The sequence below is a fragment of the Hordeum vulgare genome, chromosome 5H (assembly GCF_904849725.1).
Source record: "Hordeum vulgare subsp. vulgare chromosome 5H, MorexV3_pseudomolecules_assembly, whole genome shotgun sequence".
Lineage (NCBI taxonomy): Eukaryota > Viridiplantae > Streptophyta > Magnoliopsida > Poales > Poaceae > Hordeum > Hordeum vulgare.
The window spans coordinates 128,201,717-128,227,927 of NC_058522.1; the positions used below are offsets into that span (position 1 = coordinate 128,201,717).

At 49.0% G+C, this 26,211-nt stretch overlaps 3 protein-coding genes across 7 annotated transcripts; 1 reads left to right on the forward strand and 2 right to left on the reverse strand.

The window, feature by feature from the left end:
* Positions 1 to 994: 994 nt before the first annotated feature.
* On the reverse strand, positions 995 to 19,017 carry LOC123452791. Of its 5 annotated transcripts, XM_045129508.1 has the most exons (14): positions 18,683 to 18,769; positions 17,341 to 17,427; positions 16,641 to 16,727; positions 16,308 to 16,354; positions 16,176 to 16,233; positions 11,990 to 12,103; positions 11,703 to 11,822; positions 10,683 to 10,742; positions 9,342 to 9,492; positions 9,230 to 9,245; positions 8,965 to 9,154; positions 1,489 to 1,562; positions 1,273 to 1,393; positions 995 to 1,186 (listed from the first exon to the last, which is right to left on the reverse strand). In XM_045129508.1, the coding sequence occupies exons 2-12, from the start codon at positions 17,411 to 17,413 to the stop codon at positions 1,516 to 1,518; spliced, it is 963 nt and encodes a 320-aa protein (XP_044985443.1). In that variant the 5' UTR covers positions 17,414 to 17,427; positions 18,683 to 18,769; the 3' UTR covers positions 995 to 1,186; positions 1,273 to 1,393; positions 1,489 to 1,515. The 5 variants fall into 5 exon arrangements, with proteins under 5 accessions (XP_044985443.1, XP_044985440.1, XP_044985441.1 ...); XM_045129505.1 differs by having other exon boundaries at positions 9,230 to 9,492; positions 18,683 to 19,017; XM_045129506.1 differs by lacking the exon at positions 10,683 to 10,742 and having other exon boundaries at positions 9,230 to 9,492.
* A 175-nt stretch (positions 19,018 to 19,192) lies between these two features.
* LOC123452790 (probable 2,3-bisphosphoglycerate-independent phosphoglycerate mutase) lies at positions 19,193 to 22,710 on the forward strand. Its single transcript, XM_045129503.1, has 5 exons — positions 19,193 to 19,529; positions 20,815 to 20,960; positions 21,040 to 21,316; positions 21,780 to 22,052; positions 22,132 to 22,710. Exons 1-5 carry the CDS (start codon positions 19,230 to 19,232, stop codon positions 22,609 to 22,611), a joined length of 1,476 nt encoding a protein of 491 aa, XP_044985438.1. The 5' UTR covers positions 19,193 to 19,229; the 3' UTR covers positions 22,612 to 22,710.
* Positions 22,711 to 23,329: 619 nt separating this feature from the next.
* Positions 23,330 to 25,785, reverse strand: LOC123452789 (protein RTF1 homolog). Its single transcript, XM_045129502.1, has 2 exons — positions 25,683 to 25,785; positions 23,330 to 25,586 (listed from the first exon to the last, which is right to left on the reverse strand). Exon 2 carries the CDS (start codon positions 25,544 to 25,546, stop codon positions 23,561 to 23,563), a length of 1,986 nt encoding a protein of 661 aa, XP_044985437.1. The 5' UTR covers positions 25,547 to 25,586; positions 25,683 to 25,785; the 3' UTR covers positions 23,330 to 23,560.
* Between the last annotated feature and the right edge of the window lie 426 nt (positions 25,786 to 26,211).

Sequence of the window (26,211 nt, forward strand, 5' to 3'; positions counted from 1 at the left end):
ATTCTAGCACACTCAACGCATGTGCTTGCATGGCTTTTGTATTTGATTAGCAAATGTACTGTAGCGTGATAGCAACCCATGCAGCGCCGGCCGCACGAAAAATGCGATGTGCGACGCTTCTAGTTAGATTTCCCCTTCTTATTTTTTATATGTACCTACAATCATTTAATAAAAGAGATAATGGATTCATTCTATCACGTTATTAAAATCATCCCAACAGTTGTGGCAGCAGCGGAATTGATTGATCATATTCTCAACGTCCAAACAGCAGAATCCAAGAATCCTTGGCTCTAGTGTGGTCAAAATTACTAAGGGCATCCCAATGACGACTTTCAAACCGTATGCATCAGTCCCAATCGTACGGTCTGGACTGTTGTCATCCAATACGAATATGTAACAGTCTGCAGGGCGATCCGAACATACTTTCTCCCACAAATCAGGGACAAGCAAGCTTTGCGAACGTCCAGATAGCATCCAAAAACCTTCATGCCACTGTAGAGTACACCGCTCCACATTGCGCGTCCGTCAAGTGCATCGCACGCTGCACACCCAGCTGAATACGCCTCCTCGTCACATTCAAACGACTCCACTAAACACACGTGGAATCTGAGAAACCTATGCAGGTCACACTCCGGTTTATAAGCGGGCGGCATTAAACACAATGACAAGCTCCTCCGAGGCCTTACGCCGGGCAAGAATCACACCACTCCGCCACTCCCCATGTCTTCCTTACATCATTTTCTCAACCCTTTTTGGCATTCGATGAGCAAGAAGAGCAGTTCACCGGTATAGAAGCCGACTGGATGGAAAATCACTAGTGTAAAAAAACGTTTATGGAACGGAGGGAGTAGTTACGATTGGGAAGATGAAGCTCACAGTGTACTACTTGATATAGCCCTGCCACAAATTGCATAAAAGTATCATGAGGGTTTCCCTGTAAAAGAATGTCAGCAAGCAATGATATTCTACTAAAAAAAGCAACCAATGATACTACTAAAAGAAGCAACCAATGATATTATAACTACAGGAAACTTATACTGCTGGTTTGGAGAACATTCATCATGTCATTTGTAATAAGGGGAGCACATAAACATAAGGACTTTGCCGATACGTTATCTACACTTAGTCCCATCACCAGGGCCGGAACTACGGAGTTGTGGTTAGCTTCTACCAAGAGTCAACGAGCCTACAAAAAAACACAGATGAAATCAAGTTTATATGAGATGTACACATGCAGCGCTAAATGTGGACTAAATTCAGATACAGACTTACCAAAATGACCTTGTATTCAGATCGTCTGGTCCGAAAGTCATTCAACTAGAACAAATTTTATATTAAATGAACAAAATGAGATATTACTTTCACAAATGAAGTTGCTATAGCAATGAACAACCTGCAAGATCAATCCAAGATTAGCCACTGTTCAGCACTAAATTGTCTATCATGTTGTATTTGAAATTCGTGGCAAATAAAGTCAAAGGTAAATACCAATCAATGGGCTACTCTACTGAGGACTTAGATTGCAGGTAGCGCGTTAGATTGCTTCTGCGTCTTCTTTTTGCCTAGAGAAGAGAAATCAAGAAGTAATATGATATAAGCACGCCTCCTTTTGTTTCTGTAGGTTTCTGGATATAAAAAAAAGGTACTGGTGCAAGAGCCTTCCAGTAAAATTAGATCAAACATTCTTGTAATGATTAAGACTACAAATGAATTGCTAGCACAAGATGTTACTTTAGTGCTTTTTCAAAGGAAAACAGTTGCTTTATTATTGAAGAACTGCACCAAAGTTAAATGCCTGAAATTATTTGCCATGCAGATTTGGATTGTGAATCATGTGATGATTACCTCTCCCCTAACTAAATGTTTCCTATGTTTTTGCGTTTTTATCATTGAAAAGGCAGAGTTTGGGTTACATGTCCTCCTAGGAGGCACCAATTACAAAGTAAAAACGATAGAAATTAGTGGACATCCCAGGTCTGTGGTAGCACTACTCTAAGGCCACGGGCGCCAGCTTTGACCCAGGCAGTGGCCTCCTCCTTGATGTTGTTGAGCACATGTAGCGAGGAAGGCCGAGCCCCTTCAAAGGCGCAAGCATTGCGGTGCTTCCAGATCATCCAAGGCACGAGGAGGGTGGCGGACGCGAGGCCCTTGTGCAGCGGCTTCGGCGTATTCTGCCTGGCTTGCAGCCACCAGTCCATTAGTGAGGCCTCATGGTCCGGTGAGGTGGCTGTCATCCTGAGCCAGGCGAGGATCTCATGCCAAGTTTGGCGAGCAAAGGGGCATTCAAGCATTAGGTGGCGCATCGTTTCTGGGGCTTGATCGCAGAGCAGGCATCGGGGGTGGTGCTGCATTCCGTGGCGCGCGGAGACGCTCAGCAGTCCAGCATCGGTCCTGGCAGGCAAGCCAATGGAAGAATTTGACCTTTGGGGGAGCCCCATTCTTCCATATAAGCTTCCATGAGAAGCACGTCGTGGAGCCCTGGAATGATGCTAGGTAAGCAGATTGCGCGGTGTAGATGCCGTTCGTCGTCCACCTCCAAGTTAACTTGTCTGGCTCGGTTGAGCGTGACTTGCTGGGCAAGTTGCCATAGCTGTAAGTATTGGCCTATCTCGTGGACGCCTAGAACTCCAAGAATGTCTCTGGCCCAAGAGTTGCCAAGGAGACCCTCAGCCACTGTTCTGATCTTGTGCCATCTTTTCGGTATGCATGCGTGCAGCTGGGGCATGAGTTCGCAGACGGACTTGCCATTTAGCCATCGGTCCTCCCAGAAGCGGGCAGAGTTGCCATTGCCGACGGTCATGAAGGTGGAGGCAAAGAAGAGCGCGCGTTCCTCTGAGGAGGACTGCAAGTCCAGGCCATGCCAGGCACGCTCCGGGTCGGTGCGGGAGAACCAGAGCCAGCGAAGGCGAAGGGCAAGCCCGGCGCGTTCCAGGTCCTGCACGCCAAGACCACCGTGCTGTAAAGGCCGGCCGACGCGGCGCCAGTTAACATGGCATTGGCCGCCATTGGCTGCACATCGACCAGCCCACAGGAGCGTACGCTAGGAGCTTTTTCAATCTGACGAAGCGTCTTTCTCGGCGGCGCGTACGCTAGGAGCTGGTGCACGGGGATGGCTCCCAGAACGGATTTGACCAGAGCAAGACGTCCAGGCTTGTTCATCAGCCTCGCCTTCCAAGTTGGCAGGCGATAGGCGATCCTATCCACAAGGGGCTGAAGTTGGGCGGCCGAGGGGCGCCTGATTGTGAGGGGGATCCCGAGGTAGGTGATCGGGAGCTGGGTGATGGGGCATCCCAGGTTGGCAATGGCGGCAGTGGCTGTGTCGTAGTCGCAGTGCAGCAGCGTTGCCGTGCTCTTGGTGTAATTCACCATCAGACCAGAGGCCGTGCCGAACAGCTTCAGGATCTCCCGCACGGCCATGGTGTCGCTTGTCGAACAGTGGCAGCAGAGCACAACGTCGTCAGCATATAGCGACACCGCCGGGGATCGACCTCGCAGGGTGCAGCCGTGCCAGAACACCAACTTCAATAGCCCTCCGAATTAGTCGTTCGAGTGTGTCGACGGCGAGCACGAACAACTGCGAGAGAGGGGGTCCCCTTGACGAAGCCCTCGACGGTGCCATATAGGGGGGCCGGGCTCGCCGTTCATCAGGACTCGCATGCTTGCTGATGTAAGGAGGATGGCTATCCACTCCAAGAATCTGCTGCCAAATCCATATCCCCGCAGGACCTCGAACAAGAAAGGCCAGGACAGAGAATCGAATGCGCGCGCCAGGTCCAACTTGAGCAGGATCCTCAGGGCACCGAGCTGGTGTAACAGCCTCGCAGAATGCTTGACAAGGATGAAATTGTCGTGGAGGCTTCGACCAGTGATAAATGCATTCTGACTCTTACTGACCAGTCCATCAAGTTTGGGGGCGAGGCGCAGCGAGAGGACCTTGGCGAAGATCTTGGCCACAAGATGAATCAGGCTAATAGGCCGATAATCATTGAGTGTACTGGCATCAGCTCGCTTGGGCAACAGGGAGAGCGGCGCTTGGTTCAGGCTAGCAAAGCCCCTGCCTCGCATCTCAAATAACTGTTGGAAGACGTCGATGAAGTCTTGTCGAACCGTGCTCCAACAGGCCCGCAGAAACTCTGCGGTGAAGCCATCCGGCCCCGGCGCCTTACGCGCAGGCAGGCGCTTAATCGCCGCCCAGATCTCGTCGGCGCTGAAAGGCAAGTCTAGGTCATCCAGGTCCGTGGGCACGATCAGCTCCGACAGCTCCAGGGTGTGCTCGCGGTCGAGGGCGGTGCCCAGGAGGGCATCGTAGTGCTCGTAAGCTGCCTGGGCGAGACCTCCCTGCTCGGTGATCAAGTGGCCCTCCACGGCGAGCCCGAAGATCCTAGTCTTCTGCCGGCGATAAGAGCACTGTCGATGGAAGAAGGCGGTATTGGCATCGCCGTCCTTCAGGTATGCCAAACGGGCACGCTGGCGTGCTAACGTGCGCTCCATTGAGGCGAGCCCCAGGTATGAGATTTTGAGCTGCTTACGGAGCCACTCCTCATGGGGTGACAGCAGCCTATCCTCTTGCGCCTTGTCGAACCGTGAGATGAGCTCACGAGAGATGGCGAGCTTGCTTCTAATGTTCCCGACAGATCGGGAGCTCCAACTAGTTAGCAACCGCGCCGTTGCCTGGAGCCGCAGCATCAAACGGTGGAATGGGTCAGCATGGGTGACCGAATTCCAGGCTAAGTCGACCGTCTCGTTGAAACCGTCGAGCCGCAACCAGAGATCCTCGAAGCGGAAGCGATGTTGAGCGGCAGGCACAGGGGAACAGTCCAGCAGCAACGGGCTGTGATCAAAAACGACCGAAGCCAGGCAACGAAGGTGACAAGCAGCATGCGCTTCCTCCCAGTCCGAGGTGCATAAGACTCTATCGAGGTGCACGAGGGTAGGGGGGACTGCTCGTTCGACCAAGTGTAGCGGCGCCCGTTAAGATATACTTCCTTCAGCGCGAGCTCATTGATCACCCGTCAGAACCTGCCCATCATGCGCCGATGGATATTGCCGTTATTTTTGTCCTCGTCGCGGTAGATCAGATTAAAGTCTCCGCAGCACCCGCGCCGTTGCCTGGAGCCGCAGCATCAAATGGTGGAATGGGTCAGCATAGGATCCGAATTCCAGGCTAAGTCGACCGTCTCGTTGAAACCGTCGAGCCGCAACCAGAGATCCTCGAAGCGGAAGCGATGTTGAGAGGCAGGCACAGGGGAACAGTCCAGCAGCAACGGGCTGTGATAAAAAACGACCGAAGCCAGGCAACGAAGGTGACAAGCAGCATGCGCTTCCTCCCAGTCTGAGGTGCATAAGACTCTATCGAGGTGCACGAGGGTAGGGGGGGACTGCTCGTTCGACCAAGTGTAGCGGCGCCCGTTAAGATATACTTCCTTCAGCGCGAGCTCATTGATCACCCGTCAGAACCTGCCCATCATGCGCCGATGGATATTGCCGTTATTTTTGTCCTCGTCGCGGTAGATCAGATTAAAGTCTCCGCAAAGCATCCATGGCCCAAGGCAGCCGGCGCGGATGTCGCGGGGTTCCTGGAGGAACGCGACCTTGGCCGCCTCATCCTGCGGGCCATATACCACTGTCATCCACCATGGCGTGGCCGTGCCTAGAGTCACCTTAGCGGTGAGCGCGTTCGCAGAGAACGTTGGGTCTGTGATGCTCACAGACCGGCTCTTCCAAGCGAGGAGGATGCCTCCGCGCGTACCTAATGCCGGTAGGTAGACGTAATCGTCAAACTCAGACCCCAGCGTGTTGAGAAGCACCGACGAGCAGATCAAATCCATTTTTGTTTCCTGGAAGCAGGCAATGGTCGCACCCGTGGTCTCGATCAACGATCTAACAGCGTAACGTCGAACGCGAGAGTTTAAGCCGCAGACGTTCCAAATTACAATCTTAAGGCCGTGACCCATAAACAACGGAATCGATGCTCGGAGATTGCAGTGTGGAGGCTAAGTCTCGCCGGCGCCGGCAGCGGTCGCAGGAGTGCTCGTCAGGTGGCAAAGTCCCTCCGGTAGCTTTCGATCGATCAGCGCGGCCATAGCCGCGAGCACGTCGAGCGGAATGGGCGCGGCAAAGATGCCGTCATATGCGCGCATCTCCGCGGAAGTGATCCGTTTGTCGATGCCAATGATCCCGAGTGTGCGCAAGACCTGCACCTACGCTCTCCTTTCGGCAGTGGGCGGCGCCGCTCCAGGGGATTTGGCAGTGGAGGCAGAGTGGCCACGGCGAGGGACGGAGAAGCTCAGGGGACGGCGGGGGTGCCTCTTCCCCGGCGCAGGGAGAGAGGCAGCAATTTGTTTCGTGGCGGCAGCAAGGAAATCCCCGAGGGTCCAGTGTACGTCGGCAGTATTACGTTCCCTGGGGCGACGAAAGGTAACCGGCGGCGAGGCGAAGCGGTTGGGGGTCGAGCGTATGGCAGCACAATCATCGATGGGCCCCCTAGCAGTAAGATGAGGAGGGGACGACGAGGGCGAAGGCAAAATCTGGTCTTGCACCGGTCCAACAGCTTGCTTGGGCCTTGGCGGTGAAGTGGCGGGCTGCTGGGCCGACACGTGGGGAGGAGCATCTTGCAGGGCTGGGGGAGGCGGCAAAATAATGGCGGGAGAATCGCTTCGCGCGCCCTCCCCCTCCTTGGTCCACGCGGTCCCCGGGGACCGGCCCTCAGAAGGCTCCAAAACGGTGGCAGACGGTGACACGGCCAAAGCATCGCTTTGTCCCGACCAGGCTGTGCTGTTGGCCGGTGAGGACGGACCCGCCAGCTGCGAGTCTGGCACCTCGCTGTCAGAGCCGACAGGGGCCGGATCCCGACGAGGCATGGGGCTGCACGGGCCAGAGTTGGGCCCCCCAGCGCCGTCATCCCGAGCAGAAGGCGACACCGGATTCAAATTCGGGGTGGCATCCGGGCCGATCGCAGCCAATGCCAAGCTGCCAGCTGGCGCGCATCGCAGCGAATCTGAACCTGCTGGCCCTACATCCCCGTCTGCAGCAGTCGTGGGGGGAGGACCGTCTACAGGAGCTCGCTTTTCTTTCCTTTTTGCCTTTCCTCTTTTGGCATCCCAACGGAAGTGGCGGGCCCCATCCCGGCCAGGCCATGGCAGCATGCACACGAGGGGACGACGGGCGGCCGGCGGCGCCGCCTCCGTGCAGGAGTCCCAAGGAGCCATGGTGACACCATCCGCACGCAGAGGTCGATCCTTGGCCTGCCATCCTAGGGAATCGATGGCAGTGCCATCAGCGCGGCCCGAGGGTGGCGCGTCGGCGCGACGGCGCTTGCGGCCACGGCGGCGGGAGCGGCCAGGGTCTTGGCCGGCGTCCGGAGCGGCGCCGTTGCCAGCGCCTGCGTTGCCATCCCTGTCGCGCCCGGCGGTGCTCGCAGCACGGGCATGGGCGCGGTCTATCTCAGAGCGCGCGAGGGAGATGGTGATGGGGTACGTTAGGATGCGGACAGTCGGGGCGGAGGAGCCAGCGCCGGGGAGCAGCTCGACGACCTCCAGTGTAGCGGCGCGGCGGATGGCATCAGGATTATGTGTGCGCCCAGCAAGTCGGAAGACGTCGAGGTCGGCGCGGGACCGAGTACGAGGATGGAGCCGCTCGATCCAAACCGTCATGCCGAGGATATGCTCTGCTGTGGCCACATTCCAAGCATGGGTAGGGATGCCGTGGAGCTCGAGCTCGACACGGTATTCGAACCCACCCGAGCTGGCATGTGCGAGCTTGCACCACGGGCACAACGACAGGGTGAATCTTGGGCCATAGACGAGATGATCGCCGTTCATGCGGTCCTTGCAGGCTCTAGAGCCGAAGATGACGATGAAGTCCTCGGGCTGGTGCGCATGGATTGTGAAGTCCCCGACCTCGAAGTTGAAGGTGCGGTGGAGCAGGTCGACGACCTCGTCGGCGGACACTTTCGGCCTGCTGCCCATGATGGTGATCACCATCGCCCGGGCCAGCACTTCCTCTGCTTCTTCCATCTCAACGGTGCGCGCGAGGATGACCCGCGCTGGAACAACGGCAGGCACCTGGGCAACCGGAGCTGGGAGCAGAGGCGGTGGCGGGGGGACGGTGGGAGCAGGGCCGGCCGCGAAGACGTCCTGGCTGCGGGCGCTTGGGGGAGTGTGACCCATTCGCCGGTGGTAGTTCTCGCAGCCGCGGGAGTCATGGCCGGAGATGAGGCACTTCCGGCAGCGGATGTCGCTCTTGCAGTCCCGGACCCGGTGGCGATGATCTAGGCAGCGGAAGCAGAGCCCAGCGATTGCCTCAGGGGAGGGACTGCGCGGGCGTTGCAGCGCAGGCTCCGGTTCGAGCGCACGGCGGGGGTGGAGGCGGTTCTTGCGACGGGGCTGCTGGAAGCCGTCAGCATCCACCACATCGCCACCAGCAACGCGGTGCACCTCGGAGCGGGGGCCGATGCGGGCCTTGGCCGGCAGCCGCGGCGCCGCCACCACTGGGCCGGAGGCAGGGGCGCGGGGGCGGTGCTCCGGGAGGCAGACGCGGGGACGGCGCACCGGGCGGCTGGCGGCGTGCGAGCTACCTCGCTGTAGGAGCGCGCTGAGGAATCGCTGTCGGAGCCAGACCAGCGGCCGTCGCCGAAGGAGACACGGTCCCCGGACATGGCGCACAGCGGAGGGTGAGGGAGGGGCTGGGGAGGAGGGCCACCGGCGTGGATTCGACGACGGCGAGGCTGGTGGAGGGTTGGGCCAGGCTAGGGAAGCGGGAGGGAGAGGGAGAGCGGAGCGGAGCCATCACGTCTCCTCAAACGTCGTAAATTAAAATTTCCGTTTCCTATGTTCATTTTAGCAGTAAAAGTATCGAAAGATGTACAACAAAGTAGCAACAAGCAACGAGCAGATTAATTATGTATTTGGCATGGCCCAATTGTTTTTTACAGGACATACAAAAGTAGTAAAACCCAGCTCCAACCTGTGGTTTTTGAAGACGGGACTGCCGCTTTGTTGCACCTGCTTCTTCCCAATTCATTTCTAACTGCAGATACTGGAGTGTCTGCTTTCTGAAATTTTGTTGCCTGCAGACGGCTTGGTCCGCTTGATGATAATTGTGGAGAGATTCCTGAGCACAACCCTGATGTGCTCGCAAGCAGCTGATCCAGAAGCTGTCGGAACATGCACCACTCAGTAATAGAAGATGTTAAGATATTGCACCTACGATCATAAGGAGAGGGCCAGACCTTTTTTGGAGGAATGCTGCTCTTCCGAGCACCATGTAATACTGAATTATCAGAACCATGTAATGCCGAATCATGACAACCATGTAATGTTGAATTATCACATGGTACCAACCCATTATTCTGTGACGAGGTTGGAGTTGTATTACTTGCATAGCCGTGTGACTGCTCCACGCATGAGTCACGGTAAAGCTGAGCAAGCTCCAATCGAAGCCGGTAGTTTCCCCGTGGATGATACATTTTTGTAGCAAGAGGAGCTGGCACATCTGATACATGAAATGAAGAAATCAAAACACCATCTCATCAGAACCAAATTTGCAGAGAAACTTCAAAAGCAGTCTGATGAAACAAGATAAATATTCCAAAACAAAATAACAGAAATACACCAGTGATTGGTATCTCATCTAAAATAAGAGATTGCTGAAGATCAGACTTTTAGTCACTACTGTAAGGCTAAGCACTGGAATTTTCGTTGTTTTGGTAGATGAAGAGGGAATTGTTGTGTGGACTCTCCTTTTAGAAGAGCAGAACCCAAATTTTTTCATATGCACAAAGTGGAGATGTTTACCAGCTAGACACAGGCGCAAGTTTTAAAGTCATGCCAATGTGAAATAATATAGGACCAGAATAAGAAACTGTGGTTCCCCCTCAGATCCTCACGTAACACAGATCCTTCATGTATATTTAATTCATTTGTTTACCTTGTAAGTATTTCCTCGTGAGAAACTAGTACTCCCTCCTTAAAGAAATATAAGAGCGTTTAGAACACTACTTTAGTGATCTAAATGCTCTTATATTTCTTTACGGAGGGAGTATCGCATATTTCACATATATTATTCAAGTCTAACATATTTCGCATATATTCTAATGTGCTTTTCTAACGATTAAGATTTTTGCCAATGAGAAAATTGCTAGTGAAAAAAGAGTCAATGTGATGATGATCAACCAGAATTGATACCAAACAAACTGACATCCATGTACCGTTCTAAACTGGAAACCCCATCGGAAAAAAAAAGCTGTTGGATGGGCATCAGTGTAGGAGCTCATATTATTGATGATTAAACTATGTGTAACTACAATTAAGAAATATTAGAATTGCTCACAATGATCAACTGCTGCATTTCTAAGCTTCAACCCCAGAAGAAAAATATAGGTAAAATTCTCTCCCAGACATCTGCTTTTTTTTCCAAATAATCCAGATATCATGTTGGACTGAGACATCACAAAATCAACAATTTTCTGATGGACACTGTCAAGTTATATCATTTGCTGAAGCACACCGGACTGAATTTAAATTTATAGGACATATGAAGGGGATGCTGTCAAATCAGGAAATTATTCTGCAAAGGCCAAGCAATTCCGTGCTTAAGAGCAAACTTGGCCCCAAAAAATTGACGTTAGCATGACTAGATGCATGTGCATAGAAAACATAAGCATACTGAAAAGTACTTTGTACCTCTAAAATGCCTTTCAGGAGCATTGATGGCAGATGAATTATCGACAGATGTTTTTAACCCTATACAACAAAGATGCATAAAATAAGCCATGGCACGATTAAAACCTGACCAGAAAGTTGGTCCTTGCCACAACCATTATATAGCTACCAATTGAAACATTTATCCCGACAGTGAAGCCGTAACCGAAGAGACGAACACATCGGCCACCTCTGTAGTCCATACTATCAATTTTCTCTAGATAATGGACTTGGATTAAAGTATTTCACATCTAAACAAAAGTGGGTTTAGAAATTTGTATCATGGAAGATCACAAGCTTATGCAAACCACAAACATGGTGGCAATACTAATAACAGCATTACATACTGTTAGAGTATATATAATATAGCCATGTACCCTTTTGTATTTATCCCAATATATAAGGGGTTTCCTGCATATAGTCCATCACCTGTACATGTATATATATCGGCCTATGGCCTCATGGGAATACAAGTTGCACATTCCTAACATGGTATCAGAGCCAAGTTTCGATCCTGGGACCTGTGGGTTATGGGCCCACCATGCTTCCGCTGTGCGCGATCCTGTGAAGCATGAGCTCACCAAGCATATTGGTGTTGACGCTTTCTATGTGCGCGCTGGTGTGCAGGATCAGGTTATTGCTCTTCAGATGTGCCTTCCGAGTTACAGTTGGCGGATTTTCTGACGAAGGCCCAAACTAGAGCGCAGCATGGCTTCTATCTCTCCAAACTCAGTGTTATTCATCCACCATGAGTTTGAGGGGGGTGTTAGAGTATATATAATATAGCCATTTACCCTTTTGTATTTATCCCAATATATAAGGGGTTTCCTGCATATAGTCCACCACTTGTACATGTATATATATCGGCCTATAGCCTCATGGGAATACAAGTTGCATATTCCTAACACATACAAAGGTCAAATGTTTCAAGAAACTATTCAACAACAAAGGAAGAAGAATAAAAACTTCAGCAGATTGAATTAGAAAGAAAGTACCACTTACTTTGATCAGCAATAGAATTTGAAGGTTTGCTCTCATTTCCGTTGGTCAACTCAAAGTCATTGACGATGTTCCTATTTTCAGGCTGAGACTTTAATTTCACTTTTATATGTACCTTTTGATCTATCAGATGTCAAGGCAGCAAAACTTCGAATGGAAATCCATTTAACAAGGAATGTATATGAAGATAAAACATTGAACACAAGAAACACATATAGCAGTGTAATATAGACGCCCAAAGTAAATAAACAAGAATCAAATTGTTTCGCGTAAGCTATTAACAGGGATACTTCCATTGCTCGTCAGCTTTATTTTCCTGCCCTTCTTTGGAGGCTTCATAGGATGAACATCGTCTTCTACACCCATCAAATCATTTGGGTTCACCTTCCCTGAGGTACATCGCTCTGCAGAAGTCAAAATATCAATGAATTTCCAGATCAGTTCAATGGACTCACCTTGTAAAGGAAGGTATAAATTTAATTAAAGTCACATCAAGCAAATGTGTAACAAGGAAGGTTTGAACAGTCATAAAATCATGAAAACTCGAACTTTTGGTATATAACATGTCAAGTATTGTTGTCTGTACATTTTAACGTAATATAGTAATAGAACGAATAACGCAACCCTGAATAAATGAATGACTTCACAATACAATACCATGTTGATTAACATTATTGCCAATTGCATGATGAATAATAGAGTGGTAGTGCAAATAGTCATTAATAAAGTCAAATTATGACAACACAACTACATGGGGCCTTTCGCATATACATACTGCAAATTATGTAGTATCTCAAACAGATGTATCTAGACGTATTTCCGTTTGAGCGACACTTAATATGGGCTGGAGGGAATATACATTTATAATTTAGCATGACTCCAGGCTAGTCAGCGCACAAATGGAAACATTATGGATGATATCCTAACCCTTCATGAGATACTTCATCATACACATGTTAAGAAAAAAGTAGCATTGTTCTCAAGCTCGACTTTGAAAAAGCCTACAACAAAATCAATTGGGATTTTTTGCTGGAATGCCACGAGATGTGTGGGTTCAGTTAAACCTGGTGTAGCTGCATTGAGAAGATTTCGTACAATAGTATGGTTAGTATCAAGATTAACAATGAAACCGGTCCCTATTTTCAAAGTCATAAATGGGTATGCCAAGGCGACCCCCTGTCTCCTTTTTTGTTTAACTTGCCAGTGAAGTGCCTTTCTAAAATGATCTTTAAGGCCCAAAAAGAACATCTAATCACTAGTTTGGCTCCTGATCTGATTGATCGTGGTGTGGCTGTTTTACAGTATGCTGACGATACAGTTTTGTGTATCGAACATGATCCCCTTAAGGCTATCAACCTGAAAATGTTGTTATACATGTTTGAGCTTATATCTGGCCATGCAGTTCTTTTTAATTGCCAGACTACTGGGCATTTCCCTGAGGTACTTGGGGGTCCCTGTAAGTTTTTCCACTCTCCGTAGTTTGGACTGGGATTTTGTGGATACCAAATTCCTTTTTTTTTTCGAGAAAGCGCAAAGGACCTTTGCGTTTCATTATATTGAAAAGATAGAGTTTGTTACAATCCTCCTAGGAGGCTGGATACAAGCATTCTAATGCTACTTAGTGTACATCCCATGTCTGTGGTAGGATAACCCGAAGCCCTTTGGCTCCAGCCCGTGCCCATAAGGTAGCCTCCTCCTTGATTTTTGACATTAGTGCAGCAATGGAGGGTTGTGCCCTGTCAAACACGCAATCGTTGCGGTGCTTCCATACCATCCAGGGTAGGAGCAGGGTGATGGATGCCATCCCTTTCCGCTGTGGGTGGGGGGTGTTGTGTCGCGCGCGGTTCCACCAGTCCAGCAGCGAGTCCTCCTGGTTGGGGCATCCTACTGGCAATCGAAGCCACGCGAGGACCTCGTGCCAAATCTGTTGGGTGAATGGGCATGCAATGATGATGTGGTGGATAGTCTCAAAGGCTGTGAGTCCTGGATTGGCAATGCTGCCTCCTCTGGGGATCGTTTGACTTTACGCAATTCCTCCTTATCCAGCATTGTCTATTACTATATGTCCACGTTCTTGCTTACTAAAACCTTTATTGAAAGGCTTGATAAACATGTCGTCGTTTCTTTTGGCAAGGAGGGAGTGATAGGAAAAGATATCATCTTGTGAAGTGGTCTCAAGTGTGTAAATCCAAAAATAAAGGTGGTCTTGAGGTTAAAGATCTTCGTAAACAAAATATCAGCCTCTTAGTTAAATGCGTTAGGAATAAGCAACTTGTATTCCCATGAGGCCATAGGCCGGGGTATATACATGTACAGGTGGTGGACTATATGCAGGAAACCCCTTATATATTGAGATAAATACAGAAGGGTACATGACTTATATTGGAATCGCAGTCAACGAACAACGTCCGCGTCTGAAACCGCGTCCGCGTCGACAGCAGGGTTGGAGGCGCCCCGATCTGGCGAGATGGGGTGGGATGGAGCGGCGCCTCGATCTGGATCAGGAGACGCCGCGAGACCTGGATCAGGAGCCGCTTGACCTGGAGCCGCCGCGAGACTGGAGCCGCCGCAAGACCTGGAGCCGCCGCGAGTTAGAGCAGGGACGAGATCCGATCCAGGCAGCAGGTGGAGCGGGGTGAGATCGAGATCCGATCCAGGCAGCAGTCGGGGCGGGGCGAGATCCAGGCAGTGGTCGGGGCTCCCTCCAGCGGTAGAAGGGGCGAGATCCAGGCAGTATCCTTCTGCCACCAGGTCGAGGCGCAGTTGGAGCGGGATTCGGAGTGGTGGGGGCGCCCTCCAGCAGGGAAGAAGAGACAACCACGAGCCTTCGACGGAGACAGGAGCGACGGCGGCTGTGCAAGGAATTAGATCGGGAGGAGCACGAGTTGCGCATGCTAAGAAAACCTAGGCTCTAATACCATGTTAGGAATAAGCAACTTGTATTCCCATGAGGCCATAGGCCAGTATATATACATGTACAGGTGGTGGACTATATGCAGGAAACCCCTTATATATTGGGATAAATACAAAAGGGTACATGACTTATATTATAACTCTAACAAAATGGTGGTGGAAACTTGATAATCAGGATGGGTTGTGCCAAGTATTTGAAACGAGACACAGTGGCCACTGTTAAAAGTAGATTTTCTGATTCTTGGAAAGCCATTATGAAAGTGAAGGAGCACTATATATGGCTGGAAGGGAGGTGAAAGTCAATTCTGGTAATGTGGCCAGACTTTGGTTTGATTCTCTCAAGGGGAATCAGCCCTTGCATTCTAAATTCCCTCAACTGTTCAGCATTTGCAACATGCAAAATATCACTATGGACCAGTGGCATAACATCAGCACTAGTACCCTCTTCAGGAGGCGTCTGTGTCCTACTCTAGTGTTTCAATGGGAGGAGCTAGTTCTTTCGTTGCTGGGTTGGGTTTGTCGAACGATCCTGATAAGATTGTGTGGGCTTTGGGGCATAAGCACAGATTTACTACCAAGTCAGTGTATGAGTACTTGAAAGAAATATTGCGGGCTGTGATTTTAAATGGATCTGGAAAGACGGGATCCCTTCTAAAATCCAAATCTTCAGTGTTGACCAGGGATGTCATGAGCAGGAGGAATTGGGTGGGAAATCATCGCTGCTCATTTTGTAACGAGAGAGAGACCTCTCAGCACCTTTTTCCCCTGTGCCCTATCGCTAGGGTCGTTTGGAGGACGGTGGGTTCTGTGTTGGCCACTGACATGTACCGTAACAGTTTATGGCAGTTTTACTCATGGTGTTATACTTTCTTGCCTGATGGTAGCAAGTTTTACACCTTCGGTCTTGCGGCAGTCTGCTGGGCCATTTGGAATTGCTGCAATCGAGGCACCTTCGAGTTTAAACTTCCTAAGTCCCCCTTTTGAGGTGGTGTTCTCTTCATGTTTTTTCCTCGATTACTGGGCAGGTTTACTGAAGAATGATGGCCAAGCTGCAGTGCGGTGTGGGGCGCTGATGCTCAGGTACAATGCTACGAATATGATGTGAATCTGCGCGGCAGCCCAGGAGGATACTGCAATGAACTGAAGATTGATCCCCAGCACGCCTCGGTTGTCCTTTTGGGTAGTTATTTGCGTCGTGTTTGCCCCCTGTGTGGGTGCCTGGCTGTTGAATCGTGCTCCCTCTGTGAGCGGTGATAGTCTTTCCCTGGTAGGATAGCTTTAGATTTTGAGCATGGTGGGCATATCGATGACACGCACCTCCAGTGTGTTTCCCGGCGGTGCTGAACTCGCTCTCCCCTTTCCTGTTTCCTTCTAGTCTCGTTTGGGTTGGAACTGTTGTATTTCCGTTATTCAGTTAATGGAAAGGAGCGATGCCCGGTTCAAAAAGAAAAAGATACACCCGTCTGAGCGACACTTAATATGGGATGGAGGGAGTAGATGTTTGCAGCATTTATGGACTAAATTACACCAAAACAGTGTTTGGTGTAACGTGTTGAACAATACCTGCATGAGGTGCATAATGGCTGGCCTTAACAGGCTTCTGGCATGTATCACAGTGGACCTTCAATATAAGATGTCAGCTCAAATTGGAAGCAGAAAATGAAAAAGGGAGAATCTAGGTTTATCAAAAAATACCAGGTCCAATGGATCAGCCATAGGTTTTGATCCAAATATATGCATATCTGCACATAACTAAATGATAAATTGTGGCGTCAACTGATAACTTTACAATGTGAATTATAATATAATGGCACTGTATGTCACAAATAAACATGACATGCAGTATATGAGCCGAGAAACAAACTGAGAAAAACTGATAAATCAGTTATCAAATAAAATACACATCAGAGAAAACTGAGTAATAAAAATGGTTGCTAGAAAAAGAGTGCCACTGATAAAGGCAGGCAGAAGTTCTAATGTCAGTGTGTGAGTCTGTGATCTCCTGGTTCAAGAAATGGAAGAACTTACCATCTTCATCAAGCAAATTTGGTTCATGTGCGCTAAGAAGTTGCTTCTGTAGGATATGTGAAGCACTCTTCTCATTAATCACCTCATCTGCCAAAATGTCAGGGGGGAGATCTTATTTTCGTTCTCAAATACCCAGAAGGTACAAGGCATATGTGTTTTTCTAACAATGAGCATTTATTTATTCTCTCATGGGAGCTATGTTTAAAAAATCCAGAAAAATGAAATATGCAAGGCAAGTAATCGAAATTCGGTTCCCCAAATATGATTAAAAAATATAACCTTGCATGCAGATGGTGAAATGTCTAAGGTCATTACACTACCTCCAAATAGAGATAATGTAAACAGAGACATAATAAGCATACAAGTTACAGGTATTCGTGAAAATGGAAACTTATATTGGAGACTGAAGTCATGTTGACTTCTATATTATATACATAACCCGGTAGTCTAGCAATTAAGAAAACAGTTGTAAAAGCACCATGACCTGAATTTTATAATACCAATACTATTGGTTTTACTCTGGTGGATATGGGGATCCACCAATAAAATCAAGAGAATAAACTAAATGGAAGCTCATTTGTTATACTCCCTCCGTTCACTTTTATAAGTCGTTTCAGACAACTGAAATCGAGCTGTTTTGCACGCTGTCTGAAATGTCTACAATGTCTTAAAAAAGTGAACAGAGGGAGTAGTGTATTACCAGGTGTGGCATGATTTTCCATCATTAGCTTCAGCACAGAAGCCATTTTAAAATGTCCAGCCATGCAGACCATTTTGTAATAGCAACCTACATTAAACCAAATGCACATGATATTAGTTAAAAAATTATTCAAACATCTAAATTTGGACTTGGGTGATATCATGTTGCAAGAAACTTTGCAATGCGTTCACCAATTCAAAACTTGTGGTTGGATTATATGCCTGGTCATTGTCTTTCCAGCATTTAGTCACCATGGAGAAAACAGATGCACAGCATGTGTCACCGGTATGTGGTGTCCCATGTGCCACCGATTCATGAACAAATCCAATGGGAAATTTCAACAACACAAGTGAAGCTAATATACAACATGAGCGCTGGGCAATGCATCAGTCTTGATGCTCCAGCTTGCATTTCATAACTAGAAACAAACTAGAAAACATTTGGGACCAGAAGTTGCTGACGTCCACAATTCAACATGTCAATGTTTTTCGGTGATTGTATGAGGGCTACCTCAACACCCTGTATCGTTCGGCTGTGTACTTGGTTCGGTGATTCCTTTATATATAAAGTGGGGCGGAAGCCTGTTTCGAGAGAATGTTTTTCTGAACATTTATAAAACGAAATTAAACCCAACCCTAAATATTCAAGGTAAACAATGAACAAAAATAATCAGACCTACACTGACAGTTCAAACTCCAAGCTCTCTTAAGTATCACCATGAAATTGCAATTTGCAATTTCATTGTGAATATAGTATTGTTAACTCAATACCCTGACACCTGGCCAACTTATCGGCCAGTTTTGCGTAAGTTCCATTTGCATGTGTGGCCTCAATCTTTTCACACTCCTGAGAGTTAAACCAAAACTGTAAAAAAGACCAAAAACATAGAATTGAACCGATGTCACATTGACATTCCCCGTCCAGCTTCTCACGTTGCGGCAAATCTAATGAAATCCTAAAATGTGTGCCCCGAACGCAAGTTTGATCTCCCAACCATTACGTCCTCTCCTACATTCAGATCAAACTACATTTGAGCGTTTCAAACAACAATAAGTGCACAACTAGCAGGCCAAGCACACGATACAGTGTCCTACTGTCCTTTACAATGTGACAATCTGAACATCACACACCTATGATCATTCCACTAGTCGCTAATGCATTTCAAATTTGAGATCAATTTCCGAATAAAAAAACTCTATAGGAATATCAAAAACTTGTTTCACAAGTCAGGGCTTCACTAAAACCAATCACGAAGCTAGATCGAATTACCACTAAAATTTTGACGAACTGACCCGGTAAGAACCACACGGGAAATTTGCTTTTAACTTTACAAGTGTCTCACCTGCAATAGCCGAATTCCTTGAGGACGCCGAGTCCTCAAAAAAATGCAGGCAAAATTAGGGGGGAAATCTCGGTGTCAATCGGCGGCTCTCTTGCGCCGCAGGCGTCTCCGCCGGCAGGACTGTTCGCCGGCGGGCGCCTCCTTCCCCGCGCAAACCCACTTGTCACATGCCAAATTCCGCGACTACAAGAGCGCGAAAAAAGTGAGGCAGAGGCGGAGGAAGACGCAGGAGAAGCGGCTAGGTGGCGTGGAGAGATCTCCTACGCTCGGCGGAGGATCCCGGCGATCGCCGGCGGCGAGGGGAAGGGGAATAGGCGAACGAAGGCGAAGCGAGCGCCAAGCGTTTGGAGATTTGGGGCGGAGGCGTTCGGGCTTGGTCGCTTCTTGTAACGAGCGAACCGACCGGGTCGGACGCCTGGTCCGGGTCCGGGTCCGGATCCAACCGTACCTGGTCCGACCCAGCCAGCTCCTCTCGCCGCTTAGCTGCCCGCCGCGGCAGCGAGGGGAGGAGGGGAAAGCAAAAGAGGGCGGCATCTTTGCGGCGGCGATGGCGGAGGCGAGGAGCAGGGTGGCGTTCGTGCTGGTGGACGGGATAGGGGACGTGACCATCCCGTCCCTCGGCGGGCGTACACCGCTGGAGGCGGCGGCGGCACCGCGGCTGGACGCTGTGGCGGCGGCTGGGGTGGTCGGGCTCATGGACCCCGTGGAGCCCGGGCTCGCCTGCGGCAGCGACACGGCGCACCTCTCCCTCCTCGGGTACGATCCCCGCGTATACTACCGCGGCCGCGGCGCGTTCGAGTCCATGGGCGCCGGCCTCGCCATGGCCCCGGGCGACATCGCCTTCAAGGTCTGGTTCTAGCGACACTTGATTACATTTCTTACTTCTTATAGCAGGTAGATCAGCCTTACTACGCTCTTGTGCCTTAGTATTTCTAATTAGTTATAGATTTTAGTTCATACAGTATTTCTAGCTAGTTTACTGCTAATGGTTCAGATCATTGACTGGTCTTGTAATTCCTTCACTAAACTGGAGCCCTTTCTTTTTAGACTTTTACATACTACGTATTTCCCTTGGTTAATAATGCCCCAGATCATAGACTGGTAATTCCTCTTTAGATCACTACTTCAGTGATCTAAACTCTCCTATACTACTCTCTCCACAACAACAACAACAACAAAGCCTTTAGTCCCAAACAAGTTGGGGTAGGCTAGAGGTGAAACCCATAAGATCTCGCGATCAACTCATGGTTCTGGCACATGGATAGCAAGCCTTCCCAGAACTCCCTCTTGGTGTTCTCATTGTGCCCTACTTGCGGAGCATACGCACTGATAACATGAAAACTAAGTCCTCAACTACCAGCTTGACCAGGATAATCCGGTCCCCACGTCTCTTGACGTCTACCACTCCATGCTCTTGCTGATCAAGATGCCTACTCCATTTCTGTTTGCAACCGTCCCCGTGTACCACAGCTTGAAGCTGGTACCCTCCACCTGCTTCGCCTTCTGTCCCCTCCATTTGGTCTCTTGGATGCAAAGGACATCAACGCCTCTCCTCACCACTGTATCAACTACCTCCCGAAGTTTACCTGTCAGAGACCCTACGTTCCAGCTACCTAAGCGAATCCTCCTAGGCTCGGCTAGCTTCCTTACCCTTCGCACTCCTCGAGTCAAATGCGAAGACCCTTACTCATTTTTCACTACACCCGAGCGCCGATGTAGCGCGCCACTAAGGATGCGACGACCCGATCCTTGCTCACTTGCGACCGTATTCAGATCACGATACGGCGCGCCACCTGGGGGGTGACGGCCCGGCCCTTGCCCATTTTCCACCACACCCGGGTTCCGATATGGCGCGTCACTGAGAGGGTTACGCCCCAACGAAAATCTTTTGGGTTTCATCTCCATAAGAGTGGCTGAGTTTTGACGTTGGCTCCCCAAGCCTGTCACAACCCTCCTCCTTTACCCGGGCTTGGGACCGGCTATGTTGAGACAACATAGAATCTCTAAAAGACAAATATTTAGGAACGGGGGGAGTATTTCTTTACGGAGGGAGTACTTTTTAAGCCATGCAAATGCTATGTCTGAACCGATGAATGTATTGTTTCCCTTTGCTGAATTATTTGCGCACACAGTCGAACTTTGCTACATTGGACGAAAGCACGGGGGTTATTGTCAGCAGGAGGGCGGATAGGCACTTTGAAGAGGAAGGCCCAATCCTCTGTGCAGCATTAGATGGGATGAAGCTCCCATCGTTTCCTGAATATGAAGTGAGAGTCAGGTGCACCACCTATTCATACTGAGCATTAATGCGTTGTTATTCTTTTTCCTAGTACCATAATTTACACCTCTTTCTACAGGTATGCTACTGAGCACAGATGCGGTGTGGTTGTGAAAGGACCAAGGCTAAGTGGAAACATTTCCGGAACTGATCCGTTGAAAGACAACCGCTTGCATCTGAAAGCTAAACCTTTGGATGATTCAGAAGAAGCTAAAAACACTGCAGCTGTGGTTAACGAGCTCTCTAAGGAGATCACACGTATACTGGTTTCTCAACCCATCAATGCAAAGCGTGCAGATGAAGGGAAGAATATTGCTAATGTTGTGCTATTGCGAGGCTGTGGTATCCGGATTGAGGTCAGTGAACTCGATATTTTTCTGGTACGGTTACTAATTCCCTGGAATGGGGTGTTATCTGTCCTGATAAATAGATAATTCCAGGAGTAATAAATAGGAGTACATTAAGTGAAGTACTGATATAATTGGAATTGCAGAAGCAGCGCAACTCTCTGGAGGTAGCAATATCAAAACGAGAGATAGGTTCGGAAAGATATGCACAATGCGCTTTGCTTTCGAGTACCATGGTTCAATCCCAACAAAATAAGTTATAACCCTGATCTGATTCTTGAATTCTGATGTTGAATTTTTACCAACTTAAGCTTAGGGAATCTTGCCATCATAACACATCGGGACACACTTTTGGCCAACATCTGCATTGGCTCTTCCAAATCTACTGGAGATTACTCCTGCAAAGCATAAGAGTTTCCCATCTAAAGCATGCAAGAGTTCCCTGGTTATGATTTAACATGTTCTATACTAGGTACCTCCCTTCGAAACCAAGCATGGACTCACACCATGCATGGTAGCTCCTACCAAGATCATAGCTGGGCTGGGGCTGTCACTGGGCATTGATATCCTTGAAGCACCTGGAGCAACTGGAGATTATAGAACTCTCTTAACTTCCAAGGCAAAAGCTATAGCCAAGGCACTCTCTGCTCCTCTAGAAACGCCACCTTGCGTTTTTGTGCCTGGAGAGGATGAATATAAAGGCGGAAGAGAAAATGGATACGACTTTGGTTTCTTGCACATCAAGGTTAAAATAAATATAGGCTCTCTTTAAAATTAGCATTAAGTGTGTGATGCTGATAGTTTGTATTATAACGTTAATGCAGGCTATTGACGATGCTGGCCATGATAAGGCTGTCAAGTTAAAGGTGCGAGGTCTGGAAGCTGTCGACCAGGCAATTGGTCAGCTTGCAAGACTCCTGTGGGAAGCTGAGAAGTCAGGGCACTACCAGTACTTCCTCTGTGTCACTGGAGACCACTCTACTCCTGTTGAGTACGGAGACCACAGCTTCGAACCTGTCCCGTTTGCGATATGCCGGCTGAGAGATTTCGTGGGAGCAATTGGGGAGGACAATGTGATGAACACCCCCCTCGACGATTTCCCGCTGCCTTCGGTTAAGTCCGGAGAAGATTTAACTGATGATTCAGAACCAGCGGAACGCAAGCCTGAGGAGCGTAAAGCTTTTAGTGGCGATAAAGTGTGTGAATACACCGAGATTGCTGCCGCAAGGGGGTGCCTTGGGCGGTTCCCTGGAAGTGAGATGATGGGCATCATCAAGAAGTTCATGAAAGCAAAGAATGATTAACGCCTAACACTGTACTTGATCTTTGTAATAATGACGAATGGATAAACGACGCAGAACCAGCTTAATCCGATAGGAATAAAATCTATCATGGTTGAGGTATACTGACATGTGCTTTGAATGATAAGTTTAAATCCTTTTTAAGCCGATAGGAATAAAATCCGATATGAAACTTATATTTTCTAAGCTTACGAAACTTCTGACTCCATATGTTGCCTTTTTGCTGAATTTTGTGTGCCTCCAGTGCACGTTATACAACAATATGAAGAACATTATGTAGCGTGGCGTGAAATATTCAGCACTATGTTACGGCCCATAAGAGTAATGTACTGTTCGTCCAAAAAAAACAGAAGAGCATTCAGAATACAATGATAAGCAGAAAACAGAGTTAAATAACTGTGGTTTCATAATTCATATGTACAGGAACATGAATACATCAGTGACTCCCGAGCTACAGTTCCCTTTAGCCGTAGAGAAAGCATAACACCAAGACTATCATCAACACCAGCGGTGAGATACATCGAAATCAACATTGGATTTGACCAAACTAACAATGGAACCAATCTATGTACAGACCCAAAAAAACATTCAGAGGTCAATTAGTAAAGAGAAAAAACATGACAAGCATACAGAAACAGAACATTTCCACCTGGCATCGTCCACTGTTTTTAAGCAAGAGCAACAACGGATAGGGTTCAAAGGAACTGATGCAATCCGCAAATACAAACATGAAACATAATTACCCCGAAAAACGTCATGCAATGTCAACAACACTTTCAGACGTACAGGTCTATGTATTTATGAAAATAAACGCACAATTCGCCTGTCTCATGTATTACTTGAGAGAAAGCAAGGCTAAAATATGCAACTGTTCTGGACAATTTGTCACAGCGAGCACAAGTCTTGTTGCCAACAGGACAGATACATCGAGCAGCCAGGAGAGAGATATCCTTCAAAGAAGACCACGTCGCCTTTTGTAGTCACTAACGGAGAGAGTTAGAGCATGCCTCCTTCCATCATTGTCAGGGATCTTGTAACCCATCGTTGCTTCTATCTTCTGCTTCCTCGCCATGTAGGCTTCAAACTGACCTTTGGATCCACCATACTGCTCCAGAACATCCAGTGATATAGGAAGTTCAAAATTATGTAGCGGATTCGTTTCTGTCCCGAGATCCAAAGGTGCATTGGTATCAACCAGCTTCCCAGCTTCAGCCGCTGCTACTAGAGCTGAAGTTGTGACTGCTGTACCAACTCGCACCCCACCCTTCACAGCTTCCGTCACAGCTATTACATTATCGCTGTTGCCATTGGCGGCTTCAGCATTTTCTGCTTCTCCTTCTGGCTTTGCTGCATAATAGTTCCTCGATCGTGTCCACCTCCTTGAGAAAGGATCATAACCAGCCTCTCCGGCCTTCAGACTTGTATTGACAGCTTTCATTTCTGATGCATTCTTGAAATTCTCAGCACGGTTCTTCCTGTTCATCTCCTCTAACTTTGCTGCCTTCTCATTAGTTGACATTGGCTGAGCAATCTTCTGCAGATGACTCAGCCTTGCACGGATCCTTTCTGCTTCTGCATCATCCCTCCGGACCAGGGCCATCTCCAACTGATCCCTCAACCTATCCTTCTCAGCAGCAACATTCATAGGACGTCTCACAGCTGATTTCTTCGCTTGTAGCATCTTCTGTACAGTATCTGCTGAATACACATAATTGTAGGCCTCTATAATGGCTTCTTTCTTCTCCAGAACTTCCTGCCGGGTTGGTATGCGTACGCCATTCTTTTCAGCCTCTTGAAGCCACTCCTTGAACTCTTCTTCAAGAACCGGAGAGTCAGAGACCTGAGTCATCTGCCACCGAGCAGCATTAGCTTCATTATCCCATACAACATTGAGATACTTGCATGTTTCATAACTCTCCAGCTTGTACTGCCGATCTGGGTCACTGGCATCCACGTTTCTAACTATACACAGCCTGTACTTGGGGGTCCCTGATTTTGTCTTGCCAATCCCAAGCCGCACAAAGCAACCAGATACAAGGTCCTCAAAAAAGGGTTCCATGAACCACTTCACCAGCTTTGACCTCCGAAGGGTTATGCTCTTCACATCATCAAACTTGAGAGGGTCAAGTCTACTTGGTGATTCGTCAAACTCATCATCCCGATTATCCTCTGCAATCCCAGCATGATCATTCATCCTCCCCCTGTTACCGCCATCATTGCTACCGTCGCTCGGGGGGCTTCCAGCCCTGCGTCTATTAGGCGAGCCGCCACTCTTGGCGATCAGATCTTTGAACCTGTTACGGTACCCATCCGGATCCTGCTGCCTCATCCTCTTGGCTCGCAGCTCGTCGAGTGCGCTCTTGGTGGCGGACCTGTCAGTCCTGGCCGAGGCCCGCAACCGGCTGGGCGGTGGGGGAGGGCTGTCCTTCCGGGCCTTGTCGGTCTTGGACGAGGACGCCCGCGCCAGCTTCTTGAGCTTGTAGTCGTCGATTCTGGTGCTCCGCTCCGCCAGGATCATCTCCCTCTGCAGCTCCGTCATGTTCTCCAGCTGCTCCTTGTCGTCCTCGTCCTTGTACAGGTCGCTCCCGACGGACGGCGCGCTGTCAGAGTCCTCACCCCCGCTCCGCCTCCCGTCATCATCGGGGTCCTCGTCGTCATACCCTCCTCCTCCCCGGCCGCCGCCCTTCTCCGTCTGGTGCCTCTTCTTGAGCGGCACCTGCGAGCCCGGCGGCAGCCTCTTCCTCGGGTGGCTCGGCGCGACGTCCGAGTCGGAGTCGCCGTCGTCGGAGCCATCCGAGGCGCTGCCGCCGGAGTAGGAGCCACCAGCGCGGCGCCCATGCTGCTGCCAGCGCTGGTTCGACTGCCGGGACTGGCCGCCCTTCCCCACGGTCCGACCCGCGGCCTGTAGTAGCAGATCGTCCAGATTAGGATCCGGCATCGCCGACGACGCTCCTCCTCCTCCTCCTCCTCAAGAACCCCTACACGAACAACCCAATAGCAAATCGGGAAATAAACTGCCGTGAGTACTCCGCCGAGTAGCAAAAGTGGAGAGGGAGGAAGATCTGCTGGATTACCTTGGAGCTTCGGTGGCGGCGGCGAGAGGTCGATGGCACACCGTCGAACGCAAGAGGGGAAAAACAGGGGTTCTGGTCTTTTGTTGGGCCTTGGCAGCAGCAAAAAAAAACAGAACTCAACAACGGGCCCGTTTATTATGCTGCCTCTTTGGGTTTTTGGACTTCTCGTTGATGGTAGTCAATGTTACCAGTAAAGTGCCCTCACGGCCTTTTGAAAGATTTCATTAAAGTTAGATAAACATAATGCATATTAAATTTTATATATAGAAAAAAATAGCACATGCATAATTTGATAATAATGAAGTCAACTTCACTTACAATGTGAACTAATAATAACAAAAATGCAATTTGACGATGTATACATATAGATCGATTGTTCAAGTGAAAATTTGTAACAAAAATAACACCAGGATGCTTTGTGAAAAGAAAAAATAATACATACATGTGCCACTTGATGACATGACATCTGATGTGGGAGCTGATCAACACTTTGTATCTAACTGTTACCTCATCAAGACTTAAATGACAA